General features: G+C 40.2%; 2 protein-coding genes across 11 annotated transcripts in view; one reads left to right on the top strand and one right to left on the bottom strand.

The window, feature by feature from the left end:
• The window catches only part of HOOK3 (hook microtubule tethering protein 3), a 107,540-nt gene extending 107,086 nt beyond the window's left edge, over positions 1 to 454 (bottom strand). For all 4 annotated transcript variants that reach the window (XM_075411395.1, XM_075411398.1, XM_075411396.1 and 1 more), the window contains exon 1: positions 288 to 454. In XM_075411395.1, coding sequence (XP_075267510.1) covers positions 288 to 344 — 57 coding nt within the window. In that variant the 5' untranslated portion in view covers positions 345 to 454. The remainder of the gene's footprint in view (positions 1 to 287) is intronic.
• On the top strand, positions 234 to 24,740 carry RNF170 (ring finger protein 170). 7 transcript variants are annotated; one of them, XM_075411402.1, is made up of 8 exons: positions 234 to 291; positions 2,632 to 2,689; positions 9,641 to 9,784; positions 14,556 to 14,631; positions 16,008 to 16,119; positions 17,170 to 17,243; positions 19,227 to 19,331; positions 21,071 to 24,740. In XM_075411402.1, the coding sequence occupies exons 3-8, from the start codon at positions 9,648 to 9,650 to the stop codon at positions 21,338 to 21,340; spliced, it is 774 nt and encodes a 257-aa protein (XP_075267517.1). In that variant the 5' UTR covers positions 234 to 291; positions 2,632 to 2,689; positions 9,641 to 9,647; the 3' UTR covers positions 21,341 to 24,740. The 7 variants fall into 7 exon arrangements, with proteins under 7 accessions (XP_075267517.1, XP_075267520.1, XP_075267518.1 ...); XM_075411403.1 differs by lacking the exon at positions 234 to 291 and adding an exon at positions 523 to 571 and having other exon boundaries at positions 16,011 to 16,119; XM_075411401.1 differs by lacking the exon at positions 234 to 291 and adding an exon at positions 523 to 571.
• The last annotated feature ends 3,189 nt before the right edge of the window (positions 24,741 to 27,929 follow it).

The following is a 27,929-nucleotide window of genomic DNA, read 5'->3' as shown; positions in this document are numbered from 1 at the left end:
AGACCGCCGTCCCCGCCGCGGCTAGACGAGGCGGGGCAGGGCCGCCAGGGCTACGCCGTCCCCAGCCGGGCTGGAGCCGGCCCGAGCGCCAGGGCGAGGCCCGGGCGGGGGCGGCGGGGCGATGACCCTCCCTCCCCCTCCCCCTCCCCCTCCCCCTCCCCCTCCCCCTCCCCCTCCCCTTCCCCCTCCCGCCGGAGCAGGGCCACGGCGGGGCGGGAGGCGCTGGGAGCCGTGCCCCTGCCAGGCGGCCCAGGGCCGGGCGGCGGCCTGGCGACCGCGGCACTCACCCAGGTGAGAAGGCTCTCCCCGAGCTCCGCCCGCTCTAGGCTCTCCACGTTGAACATGGCAGGGTGCGGCCGAAGGGGCTAACGGCCGGGTCGGTACCGCCGGCGTCCCCTCCCGCCCCGTCCTGGCCCGGGCCGTAGCGCCGACACGTCAGAGCGACCTGACAGGCACCGCCCGCGCCTGCGCCGTGCGGGGGCCGAGGCGCCGCGACGCTGCCGGGAGGGGGGGGGGGGGGGGGGGGCGGGGCCGCGGCCGGTGGCGGGCGTCGTGAGCGCTGGGAGCCGAGGTACCGCTGAGGGGAGGGGGCGCGGCGCGGCGGGGGCTTCTCCTTTTCCCTCCTCCCTCCGCCCCGGGGTCTCCCGCTGTGGGCGTCCCTTCCAGTCCGGCCTGGCGCGGTTCGGTCCTGCTGCCGGAGGCGGGGCGGGCGCTGTGCTGCGGCGAGGCCCGGCCCGGCTCGGGGCGGCGCAGAGGCCCTTGTACGATGCGGGTAGCGCGAGGCGTGCCGGGGTCCTCAGCCCTGCGGGGGGGGAGGGCTGTCTGCCCGCTTTCCAGGCTGCGTGTGCCCTCGGCCGTCGCCGCGCCGGCCGGTGGCGGGTGGGAACTGTTTGTGAGGATCTTTGTCAGGGCCGGGAGGGACCGGCGACGGCACCCCGAGCCCCGGCTCTCCTCGGGTTCGGGAGCGTGGGGTCGGGAGGGCCCTGCACCCGCAGGCATTGTCTTGCTGGTAAATAACAGGGCTTGGCCTGTGGGAGGAGCAGCCTCTGCTGAGGTCTTCCTCTGTTTTTGGAGCAGAAAATGACATTGACTTCCTCTGAGCAGAACTCCGCTGTAGTAAAAATTAGTTAACGTAAAGCAGAAGTGACTTACTTAGCATTAGCTGCAGGTAATTCAAGTAATTTTGAATCTCGAAGATGAGGAGTGTGTTAAATTGCCAGAGTGGCTCTGCGTCCTCACTGCCCTAGCCAGCCGGAGTGGCTCTCCGTCATGCTGCGAAGGGGTTGCTGGAAGAGCTCAAGAGACTCTGTCTCAGTAGTCAGACGAGTTTTGTCCCGTCTGAAGTCAGCGCTGAGTGTGGTGGACATCATGATCAGCTGTACAGTTCCCTGTCAGTTAGCAGCTGGCCTGACGTGCAACAACATGGAGTAGCAAGCGCAGTGCGCTGATAACAGCTGAGGGCTGGATAAACAAGAGAGGAGGGGTTGCACCACTAGTGACTATCACTTTGTTCCTGTTTTCTCACAGTTTTTCAATTAAATAAGTTAGTAGCATGGACAAAATCTTGAGTGTTCCTTTATGTCGACCTGTTTTGAACTAAAATTTATTGTAAAAGCTATGAAAATTCAGAAGTTTTCCCAGTGAAGTACCTTCTCACTGATCTTACTGTATAACCTGCAGGTTTCATTTTTGAATTATGAATTCGATCTCTCTGTGTTTAAAGATAGCTTTCATATTCAGGAATAAGTTAAAAAGTCTTAGAAAGCTGTGTACGCTGTGCAACTGTAACTCTCTATTCCAGATTTTAATGTGGACTTTAAGCTATATGCTTGGTACTTTTGACAAACAATCCTTTCACAGGTATATTTCAGCATTTAAGGTTTTCTGCCACATCTTCCTTTATGAACCCGTTTCCCTCTCTGCTTTGCCTCTGTCATGGTGTGTAGCTGAAGTTTTGTATTTCACTCATGCAAACAAATGCAGTAATGCTTTTTGTCTTGCTGTCTATTTTGGGTGTGAGGTTGTGCAGAGAAGCATTTCTTTCTACAATAAAGAGTTCTTTGGCACTTTGCTTAGAAGAGGTTTAAAGCTTTTTCATTCTTAGCTCACGTATTACCATATTTCAGTATACATTATTATAATTAAGTGACATTATTTCCTTTCTCTTCCTATCCGATCAGAAAAGTAAAATATCCAAACTGAAGGCATTGGCAGGCTCTTTCTCATGTCCCTATCTGCATATACATTCAGTCCCACCCTCTGGTGTTTTTTTTAGAATCCTATACCTGTCAGTATGTTTTAGCCTTATAAAGCAGTGGAAGACTTTGTTGGGGATTGTTTTACATCGGTCATGCATCATCCAGACAGATACTCCAAATAGTAATGCTACACAGTCCATTGAATTTGTCTTTTTGCTTCAAGCCATCAACATAGGTTCAGGTTTATGAGAAAAATGATTGGAGGATTCTTGTTTTCCCAGTAGAATGGTGTATTAACTTGGGATTATTGCCCCTTACAAAATTGCATCTGCAGTTTGCATCTGTAGTATTTTTAACTTGCAAAGCATGATTCCACCAGCAAAAGCAGAATCCTTACTTTATGTTTTGTTTTGGTTTTTTTTTTCCTCCTTAGGAGAAAATGTGCCCCAGAGATCACTGACCTCAGACCTTGCAGAGACCTGCTTTATCAGGCAAGTGCCTCAGTTGATCAGTTCTTAAGGTATATTGAACAAAAGTATGATTTACCTACTGAAACTACCCTCTCTCATATTTTGGTAAGACTCTCTGGGCTTTTTTCTTTCTCTTTTGCAAAGAGCATGCATGCACACAAGTGTAGTCAGCGCAATCCTGAAAGCAAAGGTGCTTTACGGTGAAGAAATAATTGAATACAATACAGCTGAGTTGGGCTATATTTTTGCTGTACTGGCTGAGCTGATTTGTGACTGCAAAGTTGCTGCTAACTCATAATAATGCTGTATTAACAGACAGCAGGAAATCCTGGTAAGATATTCCCAAGTCGGTTTTAATAACCTTCTCACAAAATGTATCTTGTCAATTTGCGTATTGCTATATTTGATTTTTTGTTTCTTGTAGAACATGTGCCCTTTGGGTGGTCGCCTCCTAGTTTTCAAAACATATGGAGATACTTAACACTGGAGATTATTGTGTATGCTTTATTCAAATAAGACTATGCTCATGGAAATGAAAAGCTCATTAATCTTGTTTCCTCAAAAACAATTTTTCTGAGTACATCATCCATCATTTCCCTTATTTCTGTTTTATAATTACAGATGTCTACATGCTTATTTTGAAGTCCAGCTTTAGTACACTAAAAGTACCTAGATAAAATGTATCAGCTCAGAATTTAGCTGATTTAGGATTTAGGCTAATAAACTCATGCTAAAGTCTTCAATGCTGTTTATACATTTACTGTTCATCATGCATGCTGAAGGCCTGCTATTTTTAATGCTTTTTGAATGCAGTCTGGGCATACCTCTGAACTCTTCATGAAGGAGAGTAAAAGTAACTGTAGGGTCCAGTTTGCTGGGTCAAGTCCATTCACAGAGTCCCATTCTTGAACCTAGACAGTGGCCATAAGCTGCAGCTGCGCTGAAGTAGGAAGTAATTGGGTAACTTCTGATGAGAGAGGTCTCAATTATTGCCCCATGTTTAAGAATTTGTCTTTATTTTGGGATTTTATATCTGTCTCTTAAATGAAAGAAAAACACGAAATTTATGCCTTAGATATTTCAATGTAAGCTAATATGCATCTATTTTATTACGCTTAAATTCTTAAAAGTTAATTTCTGTTGGGTATAACAGGTAAATCCTATTAGAAACCTGTTGATACAAATGAAACCAATTTTTTGTTCGGTGTTTTTACTATGGAAGACAATTTTGAGGCGTTAAAGCAGCCTTTTTGGTCTTAAAAAAGGTCAGTCAGTAATTTAATGGTGGGAGAGGAATTAGCTTATCACAGAATCTCTACAAAGTAAGCAGCATTTTTAAGGAGAGCAGTAATGCTTCTGCTAATAAAAGACAGCAGGTAAAAGGTATTACAGGTTCTGACTTGCACCCTGGCCCACCACCACTGTCTTCATTTTATAATTTTTTTCAAGCTCTGAGGGTTGTTGCCAAAACTGCATCAAGAAGAAAATATCCAATATAAAAATGACCTTTAAAAACAAACAACAAACTCGCTTGTTCTTATCCAGTTCACTCCCAGTCCATCCCTGAAAGGACATGTTGTTATCCAACTATCTTTCAGATGTTGAGCAAATTGTACCATGCTCACTTAAGTCAATAAAATGTTGCTCTTGGTTACTAATCTGGGTCTCACAGCAGCACTGCTTGTGCATGATCTCACAGTTTACCTCTCAATGTGAGAAGTGCCTCTTACTTCTTTTTTACTGTACTTGTATATTCCTTTGGTAGCGCGTTCTAAAAATCTCTGTGTTTTTGAGAATGTATTAGCATATGGTACTTCCCTGATAAGGTTGGAAAGGTTCAAATCCTTCAGAAAACTATGGGGATATTCTAACTTTGGATAGCTGGCAACAAGTGTTTATCACAGCAAACTCTCGACTGTTTTTCATCTCTTTATGAATCATTGCATGGGATATTCTTTTAGCTGTCGAACTTTGAAAGTCTTCATAATACTTTCCAAATCTGAAAAATTAAGAAATAATCCATCCATATTAGTGTATGTCCTCTTGACCTCACGTGAGTTTCCAAGAATAAAAGGCATTATAACTGCAGTATTGCTCATTATGGTTCTCCTGTTTTTGCACAAACCTGCATGCGTTGTTCATTCTTAATCATAGAAAGAGAAATACAACTTTTAAGGCCTGCAGATTCTTATTTGAAATGCAAGTAAATTAGTGTTGTTTTATGTCAGTGATCACCCTCAGAAAAACTGAGAATAAATAAGGTGATCTTGTGTTCAGATGATTAGTCTGTGACAGTTTTTACAAACTAAACTGTGTGATTTTACAAACAATAAATTCCATTCCTTTCCATTTCCAAGCATTTCGTGGACAATTCAGTCTGAGGTTGTTTACATTCTGTAGCCGTCAAGAATCCTAATGGAGATAAACCTAACCCCAGTCTAAGTACTGTGCTACAAAGTCCAGCTGTAATTTAGGTAGCCCAAGTGGAACGGAGGAGTAACTCCTTGTCTTTTTTCCCCTCACTGGGCAGTCATATTGTTTTACTTCAAGCAAGTGCCAGTAGTTTGAAGATGAGATGAAATGAAACTGGAAATTAAGTTTTGGGCTGTTTTGTTGGTGCTTTTAATGTAGGAAAAAGGCTCAATATTTTTGCCAGATTTTTAAACTTTGCAATTGAGAATTTCAACATTCTGAAGTTGATTGCATAAATTCCAAGTTTGATGTATTGTTAGATGTGGTTTGGTTTTCATCCCCTCATTGGAACACAGGGTGGGGTTATGCTTTCATTTAAGAAAGCTGTCCTTGTTAAATGGCTAAAAAGAGAAAAAATCCTAAGTATAACCAGAAATCAATATTCAAAATTTAATCTGTTTTCAATTACCCTTTTTTTTCCCTGAAGTCGTTGAGTTAATGTGGTACTTTTCTCAGAGAGCTAGTGTAGACAGGAATTAATTTCTTGTATAAAGGAATAGAGGCAGAGCGTTAAAAAGATTCAGGCCTTCTTTGTAATTATAAAAAGAAACAAAAAGTAGCATAAATCTACAGAGAAGAAAGAACAGCTTTAAAATTAATGTCTGAAAAGCCTGTGGTGTAGAATGCTGATCTGAAAAGGATTATATTATGAAAAGGTTGATGAAATATTGTTATTTTTGCGTAACCAGACAAATGTAAAGGATCAACATAAAAAGTTTGAATTTAATACAAACCACACCAAGTTGCTATTAAATTACATCAAATATTACCGATTATTATTTTAGGAGAAACTGGAAGTCTGTGATAAAGTCTGGTTCTAGAAGTCTTCTCTGATGTACGCTTGGTCGTTGTCAATGCTGGTTGTCTCTGAAGACTAAAGGGTCTTCATTACATCATTTAAGAATTAAGTCTGCTGTAGCCTGCTTATTTATTGTAACAACTGAAGGAGCACCACTTCTAAACACATGCACAAGGAGGCAAGATTCCTTAATAGCTATTTTAGGATGGTTAGCTAGTATATTACGCATTAAAATCACTGCAGATGTGTTCGTTGGCTGTTGTGGTTGCACCTGAAGAAACATGAACTGCAAGCTTGCAGTTCTGGGTATTTTGTTTGAAAATGTTCAAAACAGACTTGAGATCAGAAATTTCCTTCCTCCTTCAGTCAGATGATTTTCAAGTAGTGTATTTTAGCATTGTAGCCATTGCGTTTTTTACATGCTAACCCAGAGACAGAAGTAGGAGGAGATTGTTACTGTCTATACTGAGAAAGTATGTATTGATCTTCTGAAGTGAAACACTTCTGTTTGTAGTTCCTAGTCTACACAATTCATGTCAGCCCTCCTGTGCGGTGATCTGATTCAGAAAAAATGCTAGAGGTAATGAGGGGAATATGCTCAGCACTTGTTGGCTCTCCAGAAGCAGGAGGTCAGTTAAAACATGACCAACATGAGCCTTAAGCATCAATAGCCCGTCTTCTCTAGAATTTAGTAATAGAAGCAGCTGGTAGAGAGGCTGAGGCAGAAATTCCACTCCCCCCTCTATACATTTTGGCAGTATTGATATGTAAGTAGAGACAAAGTGTTTGAGGGAGTGACGTTTTATGTAGCCAGAAAGAGTGCGCAGGAATTTCTTTTGGACACTAAGTTCGTGTGAAAATGATTATTGGGAAAGCCGTATGTGGTAAGTGAAGGGTAAAGTAGATATGAGTAACTGGCATTATGTGCAGAAAGGAAGAGTAAGTGAGGTTTCTTACTCGTATTCTGCTGCTAACCTTGGCACCACAGTTTGGCATTTCAAGAAGAATGCATGAGCGGAAGAGAAGGCAAGCAGATGTTGTGAGTGCTGTTAGCGGTAGGCAGATAAGGACTACGAGTGTCGTTGCAAGGAACTTGCAGAGACGGAGAGAGCACTCTAGAGTGGATGTCTTGAAGGCTGTTCAGGGAAACAGAGTTAACTTTGTGTGATACTGACAGTTCCCGTGTTGGTTTCAGAGGGCACCAAGCAAGCGGTGACACAGGAAGCCTTTCAGGTGTCAGAGTGAGAAACGCTTGCCCTGAGAAGGTGCAGTTAAAGAATCCATATATCTCTGCCACAGTGTGTATTTCTGAAAAAAAGTGCCCAACACTTTGTGGGATGTAGTTGTTAGTAGCATATGTTGGTCTGTTCTAACAGAGCTGGTACAGGACAATGGAGGAATCATCACAGACCTGTTCCTTGCCATTTACTTCTGGGTTTGTACTGAGTGGTCAACCCAGAAATGACAGTGTGACGCAGTAAAAATTAGTGGACTGGTGGTGGTACTCAAGGAGAGAAGACATAGGAGTTAAAAGGTACAAGCACGCTGCCTGAGACACGGTTGTGGAAATGGGTGTCCCAGAATGATGTGTTGTCAGAGACAGAAGCTTCTTCAGGATTGCATATGCAAAGAAATAAAGTTTACAGGTTTGGAATGTTGAACTGAGGAGGCATCACGGCACACCTGCCAGTCCAGATCCTCAGCACCAAGGAACTGCTGCTCAGAACACTTCCGCAATACCTTAGCCTTCACTTTAGCTATAGCAATATAATTGTATAACTAGCTACACAGAGAAATGCTGTAACTCCCTTTGTAGGCTCTTCTTCCTATGTCAGACCTTTCCAACAAGATCTGGTCTTTTATTCATTAGTGTATATGAAACCTGTGTCACTATTGACCTACTTTAAACATGGCTCTTGATGAGTCACTGGTGTTGCACCTTTGGGAAAAGTTACTCTTTCCAGATATTAATCGACATTTCAGTAGTTAGACTATGACACAGTTGCTTGTGGAAAGCTATGATTAGCAAAAAATGACTACAGTTACAGAAATAATAGTCTCAGTTGAAGTTGGAACACTTAGGACAACTAGTTTATTGTTTTGCTTCTGCTGGCTGAACCCAGGATAACTTCATGTATGCTTCATTATTTCATTTTAGTTTTCACAGTGGAAGCCCAAAAATGCAACAACAATGAAAGGAATCTACCCTTCATTCTCTATGAGTTTTCTTTGCTCTTATTGTACTTAATTATACCACTAAGCCTTTTCTACAATAATGTTAGAATATACCAGCTTCTATTGCGTTATTGCTAGAGGGAAGCTCCCACAAATGTAAGGAAGCTTGGAAAAAGCTCCACAAGTCATACAAGAAAAGATATGGAGGGTGAGAGTAGCTATCTTATGGAAAAGATGACACTTTTATATTAGCAGTAGGCATGTTGAAATCTTTCCAGGATAGTCATTACAGGTATGTACTAAAATCCCGATGACTTGTATTCCATTTCAGTTTTGCAGTTAATTCAAGACCAGGCAGTGTCTGGTAATGTTTGCTAGACAGCAAGGTTCAAATTAAAACATGATGCATGAGCTGTGAAGTAGAGAGAAACACTGGTGAAAACTTGCAAGCTTAAGGCACACGCACTGGACTAGGAAGTAAAGTAAATTATACCAGTCTTACCTGACCTCATAAACTGATGGTGAGATTTTGTATCAGCTCTGTATGAAAAATACTTCAATTGTGCATGGACACAGCTTCAATATCACTTTTTTGGGTCATTTGCCAGAGTTAGCTTCTCTCTCCTGGTTTCGTAATATTCACAGCTGTAGTTCATTTCACTTCCTGATTGCAACAGCAGTGATTCAGCAGTATGTTGGAAACTATTTTGTTTTGCTTGTCTCCAGCTGTAGGTTAGTACTGTAGGGTAATAAAAGTTAGCACTGGCAAGTCATTCTGACTGCTGCGTATATGAAATAAAACAAAGGAGTCTAACTAGGGAAGCTTGATAATACTCTTTTTCATTCAAGTTTTTCCTGTGTTTCCAGCTGAAGGATGGTAATGCATATAAGAGACAAGAGAAATATGAACTACATTGGGTGGTTCCTGTGTATCCAAAAGGGCATTTAACACTCTAAAACCAGCTAAACCCTAAATGTCCTTGTTTGTTTCTGTATATGTGTGGTGAAAATTAGGTTTCTAAAAATTACATTGTCTCAGCCTAGCAGCACTGATGTGTTGTGTAATAGCTAAAATTCTCGATAATGCAGAGCCATTATACTTTTTATAAATTAACTGTCCTTAGAATACATCTAATTCAGCAATGACCTATTCCTAGGAAAGTTATCTGGTAAAGATTCTCAGGTGAAGTATCTGACTGATGTTTAAAAAAAAAAAAATCTTCTGACTGATGTTTTAAAAAAAAATCTTTAGATTACAACACAGTCATTTAAGACTTTTTTGCTACTGCACAAGACAAATGTTTTGCAGTCCTCTGCAGCAAGCTCAGTGTTTGGTGAAAATGCATATGTTCTCTCCTCTTTTACCATTTTATCCCCCAGTAATGACTAATCTGTTGCTTCAGGAATTTATTGTGTGTATGGATAGGTTTGTATACATATTATTTTAACTGTGTTTAAAACGTATGTGAGTGAGTGTATGTTTTAATATATGCATGTACATGTATATATTTCTTTTTATGTTTTAGAGCTGTGATGGCCAGTCACCAAGCAGAAGTTCAGAGTTTGAAGCTAGATAATGATTCAGTTATAGAAGGAATAAGTGACCAGGTACTGGTGGCAGTTGTGCTCAGTTTCACTTTCATTGCTGCTCTGGTATATACGCTTTTAAGGTGAGAATATGTTGACAGGAGTTAATCTACATACCTGCATTTGTAAAATTCTAACTTTCTCAACAAATTTTTGCATTGGTACACAAAACAACTGTGATTTTGTGACATTAAGGAAAAGATTGTTTGATCACTTACCCTGTTTAACTAATTGCTTGGCAAAGTTTCATAATTTAATTCACAGTTAAAATGAAATGATGCATTTCTCAAAAGTAAAGTTTAACTATTCCTTATCTTCAGATGATCAAACTGAATAATGTTCATCATTCCTTACTACTGAAAATGTCTGAAGTCACAGTCTATATGGCTGATGTGTCGTATTTGGTTACAAAGTATATATTTGTCAATAATGACTCCATAACTAAGACTGGAAGTAATCCTCCAATATGTGTTCTAGCTACAGTCTCCTTCAAATTACAAAAAAACAAACCACCAACCCTGAATAAATTGACTGATTTCTTTATAAATTAATATTCTGGAAAACAGTGGACTTAAATATGCTTTCCATAAAGCAAACCGTTAAGTTCATAATTCAGTAAGTTTAACGGTCAAGTAATCAAAGCTTATTTTTCATTTCAGAGTTTTTCCTTGCAACCTAACAAATATCTTAGCCTATGTGTTTTGGGAATGTGAGTCTGAGCTTTAGATGGCTTTTGCTTTTTTTGTGGATGTCTGTAGACTTCTGAACACAGAAGGGTTTTAACAACTAAGAGAATGCAGTTTTAGTGACGCATTGGCATTATGGAATTTGCTGAGGAGGATCTGTCCATATGAGAAGTATTATCAGGGTAGGAGGTATTTGAGAGCAGGCTACAAAAGAAACCAGAAGTGGGAAAGCTTGCTTGGCCTGCAAGGTAGTGCTGCTGTTCAGGACCAGGAAATAGCAACAAGTCTACGAGAAACGTGCACATAAGCTTGCTTTTCCTTCCAAGGCTATTCCAGTTATTCAGGTGGCTTCAGGAGTGCCTCTTTTCCCCCTGCTCTCTAATGCTTTCGCTACCCCTTATGATGATGTTTTTAGCATTTGTGACTTGAATTTTAAGTGTGTAGTTTTAAAGTAAACGTTTTATTTTTGAGCTTTATAAAGGGAGGTAAGTTAGGAACGTGAGAAAAAGTGAGTGGAACAAGAGTCAGCAGTGGGCAAGAGTAATGCGAGTTCACTCAGGGTTGAAGTTCAGGGAGACGATACATTGATGATGAAGGATTACTTGAGGAGGGAGAAAAGAGTTAGTTACTAACTACTTCTGCAGTGTAATGAGCTAAGTAAAAAGTTTGTGGATCCTGTTGCATGCCCTGATGGTTGATTTTTTGGAGGGGCAGGTAAACTCGGACACAAAGCTTCCGTGTTTTGGAAGTATTGAAGCTTGTTTACTTCTGCATTGTATGACTGACTACTGAAAGTCCTATCAGCGTCCTCTTAGCTCTCCACCGTACCTTCTGGTACCTTCTGAAATTGTCTGTATTCAGCAGCATTTTTCCTCTATCACCTTTGTATTGTCTCTGTCAAAATCTGCACAGTATGGTAGAAAATCTGTGCACTACAAAAAGCATAGTAATTCTTATTTATGTGGCATAAATATCTTATTTATGAAGGGGGAGTGGAAGAGAAAATGAAGATTTTCTTTTCCTTCTGTAATTATCTTAGGCAATACAACAGTCTGTGTGTTCCTTATACTATGTCCATTACGCCAGTTTCTTTGCCACCAGTACTTCTGTATGCAACATCTGAAATACTTAAGCTGGGCAGGAACAGGTCCTGGGTAAGAATACTTGAAAGAAAGCTTAGGGTAATGAGTGAGGTTGCAGGAACTGTATAAAAAGGGAAAGCAGACATCAAGGAGTGTATGTTGCAGTAGATTTTAGGGGGTAGAAGTGGAATATGGAAAGAACTGTTAAGGGGTACGTTTGCTGTACTTGTTTCTAGCAGGGAGAGCTCAATGAAGCATCACATCAGGGCATGAGCTGAATGTCTGTGCTTTTGGGGAGAAACTTATTAGCAGTAATTAACAACTATGCCAAATTGCAGATGTTTAGTTCAGTCACCGTAAGATATTTTATCAAAGCCTGTATGTCTTTGAGTTATAAATTTTGATAACATGCAGCCAGATCTTTCCATCATCTTTTAAACTTATGAGTAGGTTGTCATGTTGCAAATGAGACTGTGAAAATTTAGTTTATCCAACAAATTAAAGGGAGCTTGACCCTCCAGTGTTTCATATCAGAGATTCCCTACTTGTCCCAGGTGACTTGCCTAACCATGTTTATGAATCTGCAGGTTTAGATCTTTTGCTTTCATTTTTCTATCCCATCATATCTTTTTATTAGAAGATCAAGTCAGTGTTTTCAGCAGAATTGAGATCTTAATCCTTGGAAGTTAACAGTGGCCATCATTGCAGAGTGATACACCAGTCCCCAGAAGTACTATCCCTCACTTTAACTGTGTGAGACTGCGCATTGAATGAGTAGGCAGCCTTCCTCCTTCTGGTAATGATGCTTTGGTGGGACTCTTTGTGACACAGTACAATCTTTCCATGTCCTGGGACTTTCTTCCTCAAGTTATGGAGTGCCAACACTCAGAAATGGGGAAATTAAAAGACTCCACATGTAACTTTTAATTCTTTCTGGCTTGTGTTTGATAATGCCTGTAATTACATAGCACCATACTGGTGTTCATTTATTTCATTTATTTTATATTACATGACAGAAGTTATGAATTGGATATGTCTTGAGCTCTGCCTGTCCTCTCTTGGACATTGCACAGTGTTCTGCTACCTCAGCATCTTATGCATAAGTGACAGATGTTGTACATACTGTACCTCTACAGCTCTACAAATATTTTCATGTGTTCAGTATAGTAAGTGATACCAGAGTAAAGTCATGTAAATGAAGTATTTGTACAAGGATGATATGTGAATATTGCCCAGGTAACTTGCCATGTCTACTTTATTGATTTCAGCCCTTCAGATTCTTCTTTGCTTAGTATAGCTTTTCACTGGGTAACGCTTTAGCAGCAAATTTGCAATTAGCATGAAGGAATCACAATGAACTGGCTTATAATTCACACCTTCCATTATTGAATTTCAATATATATATCAAAATTCTGGCAAACTGAGGGTGCAAAATGTGCTCATTTGTATCATCTAAACAGAAAAATACTTTCATAGGCATTATATGTGTGAGAGACAACGTCAATGACTCATGAAGACCCAGGGTGGGCAAGAAGGTCTTTAATGTAAGCTTCCCCTCATGCAACTTTCATATATGTCACCCACATTAGTGTTAAATAAATTTACTTTTTTACAGATAACTGTGTAATTATTAGTATGAAAAAAATGTAATTTGTCTGTTCCCGTGTGAAGAAAGAACGAGGGAGACAAAATGTTAGATATAGCACTAATGCCATATTATGATTGCCCGCATCAACTGAAGGAAAATATTGCAGAAGGTTCTAGAGCCGTTGACGAAATTATGTAAATAGAACCGCAACCAGAAAATACCCTAAACATTGAGCCAATCCAGCCCTCAGCTCTGACAAAGGATAGCTTGCCTAGATCAAGCCTGGAAGGAAGTGCAACATGTTTTTTTTACTCAGATAGGTCACAATACCCTGAGGAAACCTGATTTCTGATTTTGGACACGTAGCAGTTAGAAATGTTTTTCCACCAGCCTTAGTTAACTGTGGGAAATAATTGCTCACATTTATAGAATGAAAGCTTTGTCTTGTTCCCTTTTCTCTCCATGAGCAGTCTTCTATATGAACTGACATTTCTTCACTCTTTCTCTAATGTTTAAAAAATGTGGACAGTAGTTCTTGTTCTCCTCTGAACTTCCTCCAACTTCGCTATGTGTTTGTATGCATTTAGCCCAAAATGTTAAACAGAATCCAGCTGAGACCTCAACAGTGCCGAGCAGAATGTATCACCAGTGAAATCCATATGAATAAATAAAGCATAAAAATTCAGTTTTGAATATGATGTTTTTGACTCATGTTTATTGTAACTCAACACCTCTGAATGTTGTCAGCGTAATTTTTAATTCCAATTCTGTTCCCGTTGTACTTTTGAATTTCAAACTTGTAAAATATCCAGCCTCCTTTCTTCAGTGAGTCCCTTCCCTGCGATTCCCCTTGGCATCTCTAATCTGTAGTTTTTTTGCCCATAGAGTCTTTCTTTTTAAAGAGTGATTTAAAAAGACTGATTTCTTTTTATATCCAGTCTGCTGATAGTTACATAAATTCAACGTTCTAAATCTAAGTGTTTGCCTACCCCTTCTTATGTAAATGTTATAATTTTTCATGTAGCAGATAAAAATGAAACTATTAGGATTTTTCAACTCTATAATTTAGGTAGTGAGTGAAAAAAATAAGAAATTTACAAGTAGACCAACACTACAAAAACTAGCAGTGGAGGCAAAAATTAAAAATATTTCTGTGTGATGAATATACAAGCTTTCAAGCAACTTGATTTTTTGTAAGTTAATGGCTTGATTTTGTGTCAGATGAAAATCTAGTTTTAACAGGATTTAATGATTTGTTATGGAGTCTTTCTGAAAAATCTTGCTGCTGTACAGCTTTAAATGTCCAGAGTAACTTTGGGGTCTGGAATAAATGTCGCGTTTCCTTAATTATTTGTGTACTTCCTTTAAAATCCTTTATAGCAGGAAAGAATATTTTTTTGCCCTTGGTTCAAGTTTCTCTTTTTTTTTTTTAATCAGTTAATTTTCAGCGTTGGGTCACAGTGTTCAGTTTTCTTATTGCTTATATTTCCTTTCACAGAAATGAACATCAGAACATACACCCAGAAAATCAAGAACTAGTGCGAGCTCTTCGTCAGCAGCTTCAGACTGAGCAGGTGCTGTGCTTAGTGTTGGCGTCATTCAGCTGTCTGGTTTGGGGTAGTGTAGACTTCTCTGAGGTTCTGGAAGAAGCTGGTCTTGAAAGTTATGGAAGCTTACTTACTGTACAGAGGCATCCTTGAAATTTATCAAGTAATGAGATAAGGTTGACTGGGTTTTTTATGAGTAAGTTAAATAATTAAAATTAAATACTTGGCTGGTTCTTTTTTCAAACAGGTTTTTGCCACAAGGTGGAGTATGTCAGATTGTATTGTGTGCTTCCTGCAGTGTTCCTGGGAAGTTAGTGGTAAAACAAAGGAAATCTGGAGCACAGCTTGCTGCCACAGGACAGGGGTTAGATGTTTAGGCTGATAAACTTCGTGTAGCAGAACAATGGCACAGCAACAAGAGCCAGGCAACAAAGACTGTCAGAGAGAAACTTTTTATCAAAGTCTTTAGTAACAGGACAAGGGGCAATGATTTTAAACTGAAAGAAGGTAGGTTTAGATGGGACGTAAGGGTGAGACGCTAGGCCAGGTTTCCCCGAGAAGTTGTGGGCGCCCTGTTGCTGGAAATGTTCAAGGCCAGACTGGACATAGCTTTGAACAACCTGATCTGTTGACAGATGTCCCTGCCTATGCAGCAGATTTGGACCACGTGATCTTTAAAAGTCCTTCAATCCCAAACCATCCTGTTGTCCCGTGATTTCATCCAGTTCTGACGTGTAGAGGAGAGAATGGGAGATTCTTTTCCAGGCTACTGGAAATTGCGGAGTCCTAGCCCTAGAGTGAAAAGCCATACTTTTGAGAGTATTGAGGAGAGTCTTTCGTCATAATACTTGCTGAAATAATGTCAGATTTTTAACTACAGTGCATATTTATGTGGAAGACAAATTTGACAAAATGGGGAGAAAAAACATTTCATGGCAGTGACACACACAAGCTGATGTCTATGCTTGGGCTTGGGAACCCTAAACACTGCGGCTGGTAAGCAATGCAGTTCAGTTACCTGGCTCTGGACAAAGCTACTTAGGATAATGATGCAGCAACCTAGATCTGAGTTGTTATTCATGCTTCAGCATGTCTAACCTTTACTTAATGTGAAGGACCAAGGAGGTTCTTTCTTTGTGGTCTTTAACTGGATTGAAGCACATAGTTACATAACAGATGAAGGGAAAATAATGGGCTTGTCACAAGAAGAACTTGCTTAGTGAATCAATTTTTGCATTGAAGTATGCTTGATTTTTGAATTTAAATGTATTTCTCTTTCACATAGTTTTGCATTTGACTGTTTGACTTCTAGTAAATGAACACTGGATTTATTATTATTTTTTAAACTCAGTAGACATATAAAAATAGTATCTCTGACACTTTGCATTTCTCTTCTATTCCAGCAGGATGCTTCTGCTGGTGATAGACATCGCTTCTATACAGATATGTCCTGTCCAGTCTGTTTGCAACAAGCTACATTTCCTATAGAAACAAACTGTGGACATCTCTTCTGTGGTAAGCAAGAAAAACCCCAAGCCCCGAAGATAAAACCAGAGTGGAAATACAAGCTTTTGGCACTAGCACAGTCAACCTAATGCAAAGCTTTTTTTGATTTTAACTACTTGTCTTCTAGTCTGCATTAGAAGTATTTTTCATATAAATTGTTGAGAATATACACTTGTGAATAAACAGTCACTTTAGGAGTGTGCATTTTTTTGTATGCTATCAGGATTGAAACTGCAGTTCATTTTAAAATGTCAAGGACAGAGAGTATATTTTATTTCCAGTTAGTAAAAAACTGAAGAGGCTGAAAACACTTGGAAATGCATAATTTTTTTAAAAACTGGTTTAGACAGAGTAAAAAATTCTGCTTGGTATTATCTTTATCTTGGACTGTTTTTTTTTTTTTTTTCTTGGAAGTCCTGAAGAATTAAGACTAAGTTCATAATTCTTGAAGTGTTTGCCTTTTATATGAGGCCCAGCTATTCGAATTTACATATAAACACCCTGTGTAGCATTTTGCTTACTCTCCTTCAGTTTCCCAGTAGGATTATTTCACTGCATTCATCTAGTTTTGTGGAGTATATAGTGCATACCATGCCTACTTATTTAAAAGAAAAATATTACAAATTTGGAAAACAGTTAAAGTACTCAGATTTTTATGTATTCCTTCACCTGTTGAAACTCTGGTAGTAAAGCCAGGTTCTTAGGATGAATTTTACATCTTTTGACGTTTTTGTGACTTCTGAATTTTAAACTGGTAAAATTTTCAATTATTTGCTTCTTCAGTTAATGATTAAGAAGTTTTATGTCTTTTTAGTAAATAATAACTTAAAATTTAATTATGCAGTTGAACATGTTCAGAATTTTTCTTATTAGTAGCATTGAATTTGAACACATTGGTTCTTGGTATCTTCACTGACTGCTAAGTACAGAATTACACCAGTAGAGATAGATTTAACCTGTTTATATACTGCTGTTGTTTTCCTTGGTGTGTTACATGTTATTTCATGCAACAGGTGTTTCAACTCAGAAGTTTAAATGTCTGTAACTTGCCTTCATCAGGTTCCTGCATTATTGCCTACTGGAGGTATGGCTCATGGCTTGGTGCCATCCGTTGTCCAATCTGCAGACAAACGGTAATACCTTAAGTAATCGTGGACCTGATAGTTTGGCTCTCTGGTATAGCTTACTAAAAAGTGCTTGCATGTGACCTGTAATAGTGAAACTGACAGAAGTCTCGGAAGCTGAAAGTTGTGGGTATGTGAGACGTAGACGGCAGACATTATGGGGTTTTTGACCTTTTTGCTTTGCCAAATGGCTCAAAAACTATGGATTGTTCCTGCAACTCAAATTTAGGTGAATAGCACTGATAACTCAGCTATTTCTCTGTAAAGGAGTATAAAAAAAGAGAAAATCGTAAGATCTTAACTATGATTCTTCCATGCCTTTTCGTCGGGATGTTATATAACTTGTTACCAGAACTTGTATCTGAAAGACCTGGCTTTTGTGGAAGACTGCCAGTAGGCAGCATACTACTGGTTTCTGAGAAGTACCCTCTCCCATCCTTCTCTCCTTGCCAAAAAAACCTATTCATGTCAATTTCTTATTTTGTCCCTATTTTTAGTTTGTATGTATTATTAATTTGAGCTTTGTAGAGCAAGCATTAGCTTACTTCCTACGCAACTTACATTGTCAATTTGAAATATGTCCCTGCAACTCGTCAACACTCTCTGGGTCTTACAGTGTAGGTTTTAACAAAAGTACTCTTCATTTTAACAGTGCACAAACTACGGAGCTAGTAACTTCTGATGAATTATATAACATGCTTCATGCCCTTGCCCATACATTATATCCTGCTTTGATTGTGTGTATCAGCAGGACAAATGACTGTGAGAAGACAGAGGAAGGAAAGAAAAATAGGTATGACTAGTAGAAGAATGAATAGGTTTAGAGTGTAGCCAGGGAGGAGAGAGACACAAAAAATAAAGGTGAGGAAGATGAAAAAGTGGAAAATAAGTGATTTCTTTTTTTAGCATATCTCCTTACATAGATATTCTTCTGCCTTCCTCTGAGTAAGAAGTAAATTGGGTGGTACTGCTTACATGTTTATGCATTCATTTGCACCCTGTGAAGTAAGAAAAGTGAGGTCTGATTTATAAATGAGGAATGGAAGTATGTATACATGAACAACATGAGTCGTACAGAAGGTTTGTGGCAGGGCTAGGAGTTGAATGTAGATCTGCTCTTGCTGTCATTTGTTACATGTGGTTGCTGCACATATACAAGATAGACATTCAGTGGACAAATACAGAGAGAGCTTTTGAAGACTGTAGTAATTTAAAGTGCTAAGCATTTTCTCTTTCCTGTGATAATCTGCATTTTGTACCTGAACATCGCTTCCAAACACAAGCCTTAAGTTTTCAGAAACTCCTATACAGAAAGATAACATAAGATATATGTGAATATGACCTTACATATTTTTCTATGGTTTGCATTAAAGTTAACCCAAGAACATAGCAGAGTTCTCTGTCCTTACGAAAGGGCTGAAGGTTAATATCTTTTTCTGTTAACTTATTATTCTCCTTGGTCTTGGTATGAACATCCATATGGAAGAGGATTAAGTTTGCTGTTTGTTTGCTCAAATGCAAGGCCATTATGAAGACGAAAGAAGAATGGCCTCATTGGTTGCTTTATTTGATTTTCAGTTTAAGAAATTGCCTCAGTGGTTGCTTTATTTGATTTTCAGTTTAAGAAACAAAATGAGATTAATTTGGTAAATTGACTTTATTCTCCAAATCTTCTGTCCCAGTTATGAAACATAGACCATTTAGGTGTTTAGAAAAATTTCCTATAAGCCTCTCTTAGAAGGAGAGTGCTTATGCTTGTTTTTAAAAATCTCTAAAAAAAAATAAGATTTTGTAAATAGTTGTAACAATTTCTTGAAGTTTAGCAGCAGTAGTGATGTTACTTGTTTTCATTTTATTTTGCTACTAAGTATTCAACTAAAACAAAGTTTGTTCTAGGTAGTTAACTGAAGATTACTGTTTTCATTTATGGTTGACAATGCCTGTGTTTGAAAGACAGTTGCACATGTAACAAAATCTCCTTGCTGTGCCTAGGTAACGTTGTTTTTACCGCTCTTTAGTGAAGATGAGCAGGATGCAACCGAAGTATTTCAAGATGTTAATGATTACAATCGGAGATTCTCAGGACAGCCCAGATCTGTAAGTTTTGAGGAAATTTGTATAGAAGTCCATGATTTCGGGGGAGCCAAACAGCATTTTTTGTGATTTTTTTTTTTTTTTTTTTTTTCCCCCTGGGATATTAATTTTTTCTTTGTGGTGCTTAGGGAATGTGCAAGTTTTGCTTAGGAAATTCATGTTTATATAGTTAGGGAAAACCCATGACCTTGAAAATATTTATTTGTAATTTGTGGAAATGTATGGAAACTTGCATGTATGTTGTAAGTGAGAACTGCTAAGCCTTGAGTTCCCTATTCATGTGTTAAGCTCCTTTTAAATTATGACTTGATAATTTGAAAGGATCAATAATTAGTCAGTAAAAATACTTAATGAAATACATGTCATGCAGGGAAGAATATTCACTTGATCTATCTCTTTACATTGATTAGAGGAATCTGAAGTTCTACTATGTGCCTTTCTTCCTCAGATTTCAAGCTATATGCTGTCTTGATTGTTTTTATTTTCCTCCTAGATTGCATTACAGTCTTTATTCTGCTCCCTGAGTGAAGAAAACAGGATTTTTCTGATAAATAGCAAAGAGAGATGATTGAGGTTCTACAAACTTTAGAAAGTTAGCCTTATGAGCCTGTCTTCTATATGCACATTCTGATTCGCAAGGTGAAATGCACACATGTGCATACTAGTAACTTCCCTGCTTGTCTTCATCTGTTCATTGGATTTGGATATAGTAACAAAATATTAAAAAGAATAATTTACAGTCCAAAGAGACAAAAGAGGGCTGAGACAGCTTTTTTATTTTTTTCCCCATGTTCTAAACCACAGAACAGTTATGCTTTTGATGCAGAATAGATTGAAACTGCCTTTCAGGCTCCATAGGACCTCTTTGTGGGCTCTGTATCTAGTCCTCAATAACCTGTCTGAGGTCATGCCAGCAGTCTGCATTAAAGCCCTAAATGAACTAGATAAATTGTCTTTGATTATACACAGTGTATTGCCTTAACCACATACAAACTTCTTTCTAGAGAATTTTTTCAGCTGTGGCAATAATTAATTTTAATTTCGTGGCTTTGTGTAGAAACTATGTACAGTAGAAAAGTCAACAGTATGAAAAAAAATTTCCAAAGTACACCCCTCCCTATGCCTGACAACAAAAACCTGAATATTTTCCACTGAGCAGTCCCTCACTAAGATGACAGAATCATAGTAGAAAAATTGAAAGGAGACAGGGATGGATTCATTTAAAGGTGCTTTAGTTTACTTTGAAGCTTGATCCATTGTTTGGAAACTTATGTGAATCACTGTTTGTGTGCTAGGGGACAAGGTGTTGTGTTTCTGAAGAACTGCGACCTATTGTACTTTACCTGTTGTTTTTTTTCTTGCAGTCACTAGTTGTCTTCCATTCAGATCAATATTTCACTCCAGATAACCTATTTGCTGTTTCTCACTTTCTCAGTCATTTGTTTTACTCTAGTAGTCATTGCTTTTCCATCTTAATAGGTGCCAATGTATTTTTTAGTGAGTTGAATGTATGTCTTACGCGATAGAATAACAGTTTGACTGTTTCTTGAAAAAAAATTTAATTACCCAGCAAAACTAGATCCAGGAAGTCTGGTCTTAACTGTTTCTTTTTTTAATTCTTATAAACTAACAGATTCCAAAGCTGTAATGTAGTAATAGGAACTTCAGACTGAAAAAAAGACCCATTTAGCATGGGCCTGTTGCTAAAGCAAAATATTAACTTTTGCTTTCTTTCTTCATAGATCATGGAAAGGATTATGGATCTGCCCACTTTATTGCGGCATGCTTTCAGGGAGATGTTTTCTGTTGGGGGCCTCTTCTGGATGTTTCGCATCAGAATATTCCTCTGCTTGCTTGGAGCCTTGCTCTACCTGGCTTCACCTCTGGATTTTCTTCCTGAAGCCCTCTTTGGAATTCTGGGGTTCTTGGATGATTTCTTTGTCATTTTTCTTCTGCTGATATATATCTCTATCATGTACCGAGAAGTGGTAACACAGCGGCTGAATAGATGAAATGAACGAAAATGACCCAAATGTGGAGGCAGCTGTGGAAGGTTTTAAAAAGAGAACTATAACATAAGTATGATATAGCAAGGTGCCTGTGTACAGTTTCAGTAGTTACAAATTCATAGCTGGTCGTTTTACACAAATATGAAGGGTTAGTATGTGGTGATGCTTTAACTGGAATCTTTAATTGTGTATTACAAACGCTTCATAAGGATGAGGTTAGTTTTATGATGCATTAAACTACCTTCATCTACTTCCATCTGATGAACAGCTGTATGTAATCAAAGCAGAAAACACCCTTTTTGGTGTGTGATTTGTGAAAATGGAGCTCTAGTAAAGAACTTCTAACAAAAAGTCCATTTGGGTAATCTGGACATGTGTAAGGAAATTCAGAAATTCTTCACAGTACAGTTATCACGGCTCAATTGTTTAATGTCTCCCTGTTGTGGGCTAGAGTTTTATAAAATAAAAGTAGCTTTGTGTGTCTCTCTGTAAGAAGAAACCCAAGGACCGCATTACAGTTATCACCCTGCAGTTTGCTGTTGTCCGCATTCTTCACAAAAACAAGGAGAACACATCAGTATTGCTTGAACTGCTGTCTGTATGGTTGCATGCAATTCATACAATTTTATTTTTCTATTTGGGAATATACACACAGTATCTGATCTAGATAGAGAAACTAATATTATGCATACCAGACTGGTTAGTGCTCTGCCTCTAAACGGGAGCATGGGTTTTCTCTTCAGGCTTCTTTATTTGGTGGGTATGTATCTTGGAAACAGGGGTTTTATGCTCCTCTGGGTCAATGCAGTGTGTCTGAAGTAAGAGTGCATTCCTTCAGTTGCATTAAAGCACTTAGCCAATGGGGAAAACCCTCAAATTTTAGACAGTGATTGAAGAAAGGAAGTCAGAATTGGATGTTTACACTACAGAACTTTACCTGAACGTACATTCTGCAATACAAGTATTAAATGACTTTGGGGGTGTTTGATATTCAGTTGGGGTTTTCTTGTTTGGTTGTTGGTTGATTTGGGTGTGGGTTAGAGGGGGTTCTGAATTACCTTGAAAAAGATCTCTGATAAGGGACCACAAAAAAGTCCTGGAAATGCTTTCAAAAATAGCGCGGTATTAATTGTCCTTAAAGATAGGGGTTTTTTCATGTGGAATTTGAATATAGGCTATCATAGCTACAGAAGTAATTTGAAAATATTTTCATTTTAAGAAATTAATGTCAATAGAAAGGTGAAGGATATTCTAGTTCTATGACCTTCTTAGCTAGAGGAATGATGGTTGCTATTTTATTTTAACTTTCTGAGTACTTGAAAGGCAGTAATTAGGCAGGTGATTATTTGTGTGTTTACATATATGGGATGAGACTTACAACAAAAGGGACCTTTTCACAACTTGTGTGTTTTTCCCATGCAGGCATCTTTCCACAGCTTTAGCACCTAGGCATGTGCAGGAAGATGACAGAGCTGGCACCTGACTTGCCAGTGGCTGAGGTTGGAAATTGTCCTTCAGTGTCTATGTTTTAAATGACATTCATTTAAAAGTAAATTCACTGGTTCTTCATTTGGCAATTTGCTTTTGAAAATTCAAAGAATTTACAAATTAACTGGAAAACTGAATTTATCCTTGATTTTTGTTAGAGATAGGCAAGAGGAGAAGAAACAGGAAGTGAAACAAGGGTGAGAGGAGGAAAGCAAGACAGAAAATTACTTTTTTTGAAGCAAATGGTATTAGTTTTGGCAAACTAACTGTTCTTGAGCATCTTAGTTGAAGTTTTCCCATTGTGTTGGCACCGCTAATGTATGGTGGTGGTTTAGTGGCTACCTCAGTTAAAAGTCATTAAGCTATTATTGAGTAAGCATGGGATATTTGTAAACTGTTAGGTACATTTACAAAGCAAGGTAGTAGTTTAGGATGTGAGGTAAGACAGGATTTTGCAGTTTTGGTGTAAGCAGTGCTTTGGTTTTTGTTTGGGTTTTGTTTGGTTTTGGTTTTTTTTTCCCCAAGAGATCCAGCTGAGGGCAAACTCCAAAAAAGTATTTTTACTTCAGTGAGTTTGACACCTCCTTTTCTCCTGCAGTTTAGCTTTTGGGTCTGCTTAGAGAAGAGGTGAACTGCTGTTGTAGAGCAACTGGAGCCTGTTCATAGAATCTGTTGGTCTAGTACCTCCTCCATACGTTTATCCGATGATTATGTTTGTACTTTTTCCCATGACTCTCCAAATCCAGAGTGGATATAGATGTGCTTGAAGCTGCGTACTGATTTGTTTTCATTGAGCTTCCCCAGTTCCACATGCTACTGTGAAGTTCATGCAGAAGTATCCAAGGGGTCTGCTCCTGAAGAACAGACCTTCTTGTGTACCTGAAATCATGTACAAGCTGCACCTGAGTAGCTATATTAAGTTCACCTGTGCTCTGTTTCTTCCTTCACTACATTTCTGCTAGCCAGAAAGGTTTCACAGAGAGGCCTCTGCTTACCTTTGAATGTTGAGTAACATTGTAAGCTTAAATTCAGCACATTAAATGCTTGACAGAATTAGGACCGTCCTTTCTTTTCACCAGTATGCATGCTTGCTGTGGACACCTTTTTATGATCCTGCAGCCACTGATGAACAGTATTATGACTTGCGCAGGCCTTTTTGTGAACAGCTGTAATGTGAAGATGAGTCTGTCCTGCAGCGTCTGGCTGCTGCTCCTTGACACAAATCTGAAGTAGCTGCAAATTAGCTGTCTTGGGTACTTAGCCTGAGCTTAGCTTGAGCTCTAGAGCTCCCGAGAAGCTGGAGATTAATACGTGAGCATGCGGTATTCCTGAACTGTGCGCTACCAGGTTATTCTGGCAGCAATGTTGAAGGTAAAGAGCTGAGTGCTGGCTTCAAAATGCGACGGAAATACGTGATGCTGTGTGGAGAATGACTGCAAACATTGCTGTGGTTTTGTCTCCTGGAATGAGGCTGCTGTGTCACTGAAGAGGGGAGAAAGAAAAAAATAATAAATCTTTAGCAGCCAAGAAGAGACATAGGGGGGAAATACAGTTCTTCAAAGATTCTTACAGCTTCACCAAAAACTGTGTGAAATATTTGATTGTTCCAGCAATATTAACAAAGGGGAATGCTAAAGTTATACTTAATAGCTCTTACAGAATATCTTGGAGCGTGTCGAGTCCTAATGATCCTCCTTATGACAAGTGCTGTATGGAGCAATCTGTGTTGTTCGTGTCCCATACCATGGATGTCTCTGAGGATGAGGCAGAATGGTGTGATTTGGGGATACAATTTTGCCATAGGTTTCATAGAACAGTAGCAGTGACCTGTGTGTTACGCTAGATTTTTAAGACAAAAGAATTTAAGCCTACTTATTGTTACTTTTAATGATAATAAATTGCTATTAAAGTAAGAGAGTTTCTTGATTTATTTTGTGGGCTTTCTGGGTGGGAGGTTGTTTTATTCCCCCTTTTCTCCTTTCCCTGGGCTGAAGTTGGCAGTAGCTCTTCTGCAGTCTTGATTGATTCTTATCTTAGTGTCTGTGCACACTAAGAGATTACTCGGTGCTTTTCATCTGTAGTGTTGCGATGATAAGGATTACAAAATTTCTGAGATCTTTGTCCCAAAAGTATATTGTATACTAGATGACTTTTCCCTGAGCAGTCTGATCAGTACCTTCAGATCCATGGGCACTAACCTTTCAGGATGAGAAACCAGTACAGATGACTAGGTAGCACCTTCACATATCAGTCCTCCAAGCAAACAAAAGCATAAAGCAGATGGATGAGGATCCAGTTAGTGAAGTAAATTGAAGGAAACAGCAAATGGTCTCTCTAGGTTTACAGGAAGGATGGAGATTGGGGTGGGGCAGAGAAGAACTGGATGTGACTGGTGTGTGCTGCAATCCTGTGCTTGTCCCCATTCACGCCATGAAGGGCCCGCTGGGCATCAGGAAGACATGATCCAATCTGCTAAGAAATGTCAAACAAGTCTTCACTGGGAAGTCCGGGGCCAAGTGGAGCCAAGTCTTATGGACTCAAAATTGAACTCTGTAGCCTGCTTTTGGTACACAGTTCCGGTGTTTATGGAAAAACATGTAATTCTGTATTTGGTAAGAAGCTATGAAATCAGTTTGAAAATTTGACGGGCACACACTTGTCCTTCTCTCTGATGCCTCTGTGCTTGCTGTGGGAGGCTGTGGTGGGTTGACCCTGGCTGGACACCAGGTGCTCACCAAACCTGCTCTATCAACTCTCTATCTGTCAAAGCCCTCCTCGACTGGACAGCGGAGAGAAAATACAACAAAAGGCTCATGGGTCAAGATAAGGAGAGGGAGAGATCACTCACCTATTACCATCATGGGCAAAACACACTTGACTTGGGGAAATCAGTTTAATTTATCACCAACCAAATCAGAGCAGGATAATGAGAAAATAAAAGCTAAATCTTGAAAACACCTTTGCCCCACCACTCCTGTCTTCCTGGGCTTTACTTCACTCCCGAATTCTCTTACCTCCTCCCCCCGAGCAGCTCAGGGGGACAGGGAATGGGGGTTGCGGTCATTTCATCACACGCTGTCTCTGCTGCTCCTTCCTCCTCAGGGGAGGACTCCTCACACTCTGCCCCTGCTCCAGCATGAAGGTCCCTCCCACAGGAGACAGTTCTGCACAAACTTCTCCAACGTGAGTCCTTCCCACGGGGTGAAGCTCTTCACGAACTGCCCCAGCCCCCAGGTCCTTTAGGAACAGGCTGCTCCAGCCTGGGTCCCCCACAGGGTCACAAGCCCTGCCAGAAAACCTGCTCCGGTTGGGCTCCTCTCTCTGCATGGGGCCAGAGTTCCTGCCAGGCGCCTGCTCCAGCACAGGCTCTCCACGGTGTGACAGCTTCCTTTGGGTGCGTCCATCTGCTCCAGCGTGGGGCCCAGCTGGAGGTCTGTTCCACCGTGGACCTCCATGGGCTGCAGGGAGACAGCCTGCCTCACCATGGTCTTCACCACAGGCTGCAGGGGAAGATCCTTGCTTCCGGTGCCTGGAGCACTTCCTCCGCCTGTATCTTCACTGACCTTGGTGTCTGCAGAGTTGTTGCTCTCACATCGTCTCACTCCTCTCTCCGCTGCTATTTTCACAGCAGTTTTTTTTCCCCATCATAAAGGTGTTATCACAGAGGCGCTAACCACCATTGCTGATGAGCTCGGTCTTGGCCAGTGGCGGGTCCATCTTGGAGCCGGCTGGCATTGGCTCTAACAGACATGAGGGAAGCTTCTAGCAGCTTTTCACAGAAACCACCCCTGTAGTCCTCTCCCTCACTACCAAAACATTGCCATGCAAACCCGATACAGAATTCAGCTAAACATTCAAGAGTTCCTCAGCCAAGGCTGCCAGAATAGATGGTTGTTTTAGAAGGTCTGTTGTACAACTGGAGTTATAGACAGATTCTCTGCTTCCAACTGCCAACCAAACAGGCAACTGCCCATTAGTCACCAGTGCTGGAAGCCACGTGGGCATTTATTTCAAGCAGACAGAGCAGTACATCTCATTATCCCCGTTTCTTTGAGATGTGGCATCCCAGCAGGTTGCCTTCTTCCCTGTTGTGGGCACTGGGGTTTTGACCTGAGGAAGAAGCTGCTAAATTTCTTTCCATCTATGATTCCCTCAGCTGAGGGACCTGCAGATGTTTAGGGCAGAGACAGGGCTGCAGATGCTGTTCTCGTGTGGACAGCATATCATTAGACACTGTGGTTAAGTAGAGGTGCTTTCTGTGAACCGGGGGTTCTGTGCATTCAGGAAGTGAGAAGTCAATCCAAGCAATAAAATAAATAAATAATTACTGCAAAATGAGGCAAGCAGGAGGTTAGAGTTGAGTTTCCTATAATGTGATTTGGATTCCGCCTCTTTGTGTGCCCCTGTGCTGCATCACATTGCCTTATGTAAGACGTTTGTCACTTCAGCATTCATGTAAGGGTCTGTCGCAGATACATTTCGTTCATGCCTAGGTAATCTCAGATCTTGCCATGGGTGCTTGTATTGCAGTTTTCACGGCAAGTGTTAGGGCTGGATTAAATCAAAGGGTGTGGCGGGGGGAACAAGGAGGGCTCTCTTAAAGAAAATTCCTAATTATGTCATCTACTCTCATTGGTACTGTGTGGCCCTGTATGATGACATCTAAATATCTTGTCTGTCTTTGTTTATGCTAATACTAGGTAGCAAGCACAAGAACGATGAAAACCGTAGAAAATACATCTGTGAGGAAAGGTTGGAGAGACTGGTATTTTGCTTGTAGGGTAGACTGAGGAAGGCATGAGTCTAAATATTTTAGAAGAGGGTGTTATTCTCTGCATTTGGTATGACTGGAGGAAGTAGCAGGGAGCTTGAATTGCAACAAATGGGACTTAGATTAAAACAAACTTGCTAAAGTGAATCAGGAGGGGATATTGTCCAGGGCAGTGGTGGAACCACTTCTGGGAGGCTTCTGAAGGCAGGCTAGCATCTGTGGGGACTGGTTTCGGTGCAACTAGTCCTTCCTGGGAAGGGGCAGGTGAATAAAAAGATGTCTGCTTTCAAGGCAGCTGGTCTGGGTCTTAGTAGATACGGGATCAGAGAAGCC

This window comes from Opisthocomus hoazin, chromosome Z (assembly GCF_030867145.1).
Source record: "Opisthocomus hoazin isolate bOpiHoa1 chromosome Z, bOpiHoa1.hap1, whole genome shotgun sequence".
Classification (NCBI taxonomy): domain Eukaryota; kingdom Metazoa; phylum Chordata; class Aves; order Opisthocomiformes; family Opisthocomidae; genus Opisthocomus; species Opisthocomus hoazin.
Note: the sequence above shows the minus strand (reverse complement) of the source record. Positions and strands in the feature narration are given on the sequence as shown.

Bases quoted from the DNA above. Each gene is read 5' to 3' on its own strand.
- RNF170 (XM_075411402.1), top strand. From the start codon at position 9,648: ATGGCCAGTCACCAAGCAGAAGTTCAGAGTTTGAAGCTAGATAATGAT. The intron at 14,632-16,007 runs GTGCTGTGCTTA...CTTCTATTCCAG, and splicing joins AGCAGCTTCAGACTGAGCAG to CAGGATGCTTCTGCTGGTGA. The intron at 17,244-19,226 runs GTAATACCTTAA...TGCTGTGCCTAG, and splicing joins GTCCAATCTGCAGACAAACG to GTAACGTTGTTTTTACCGCT.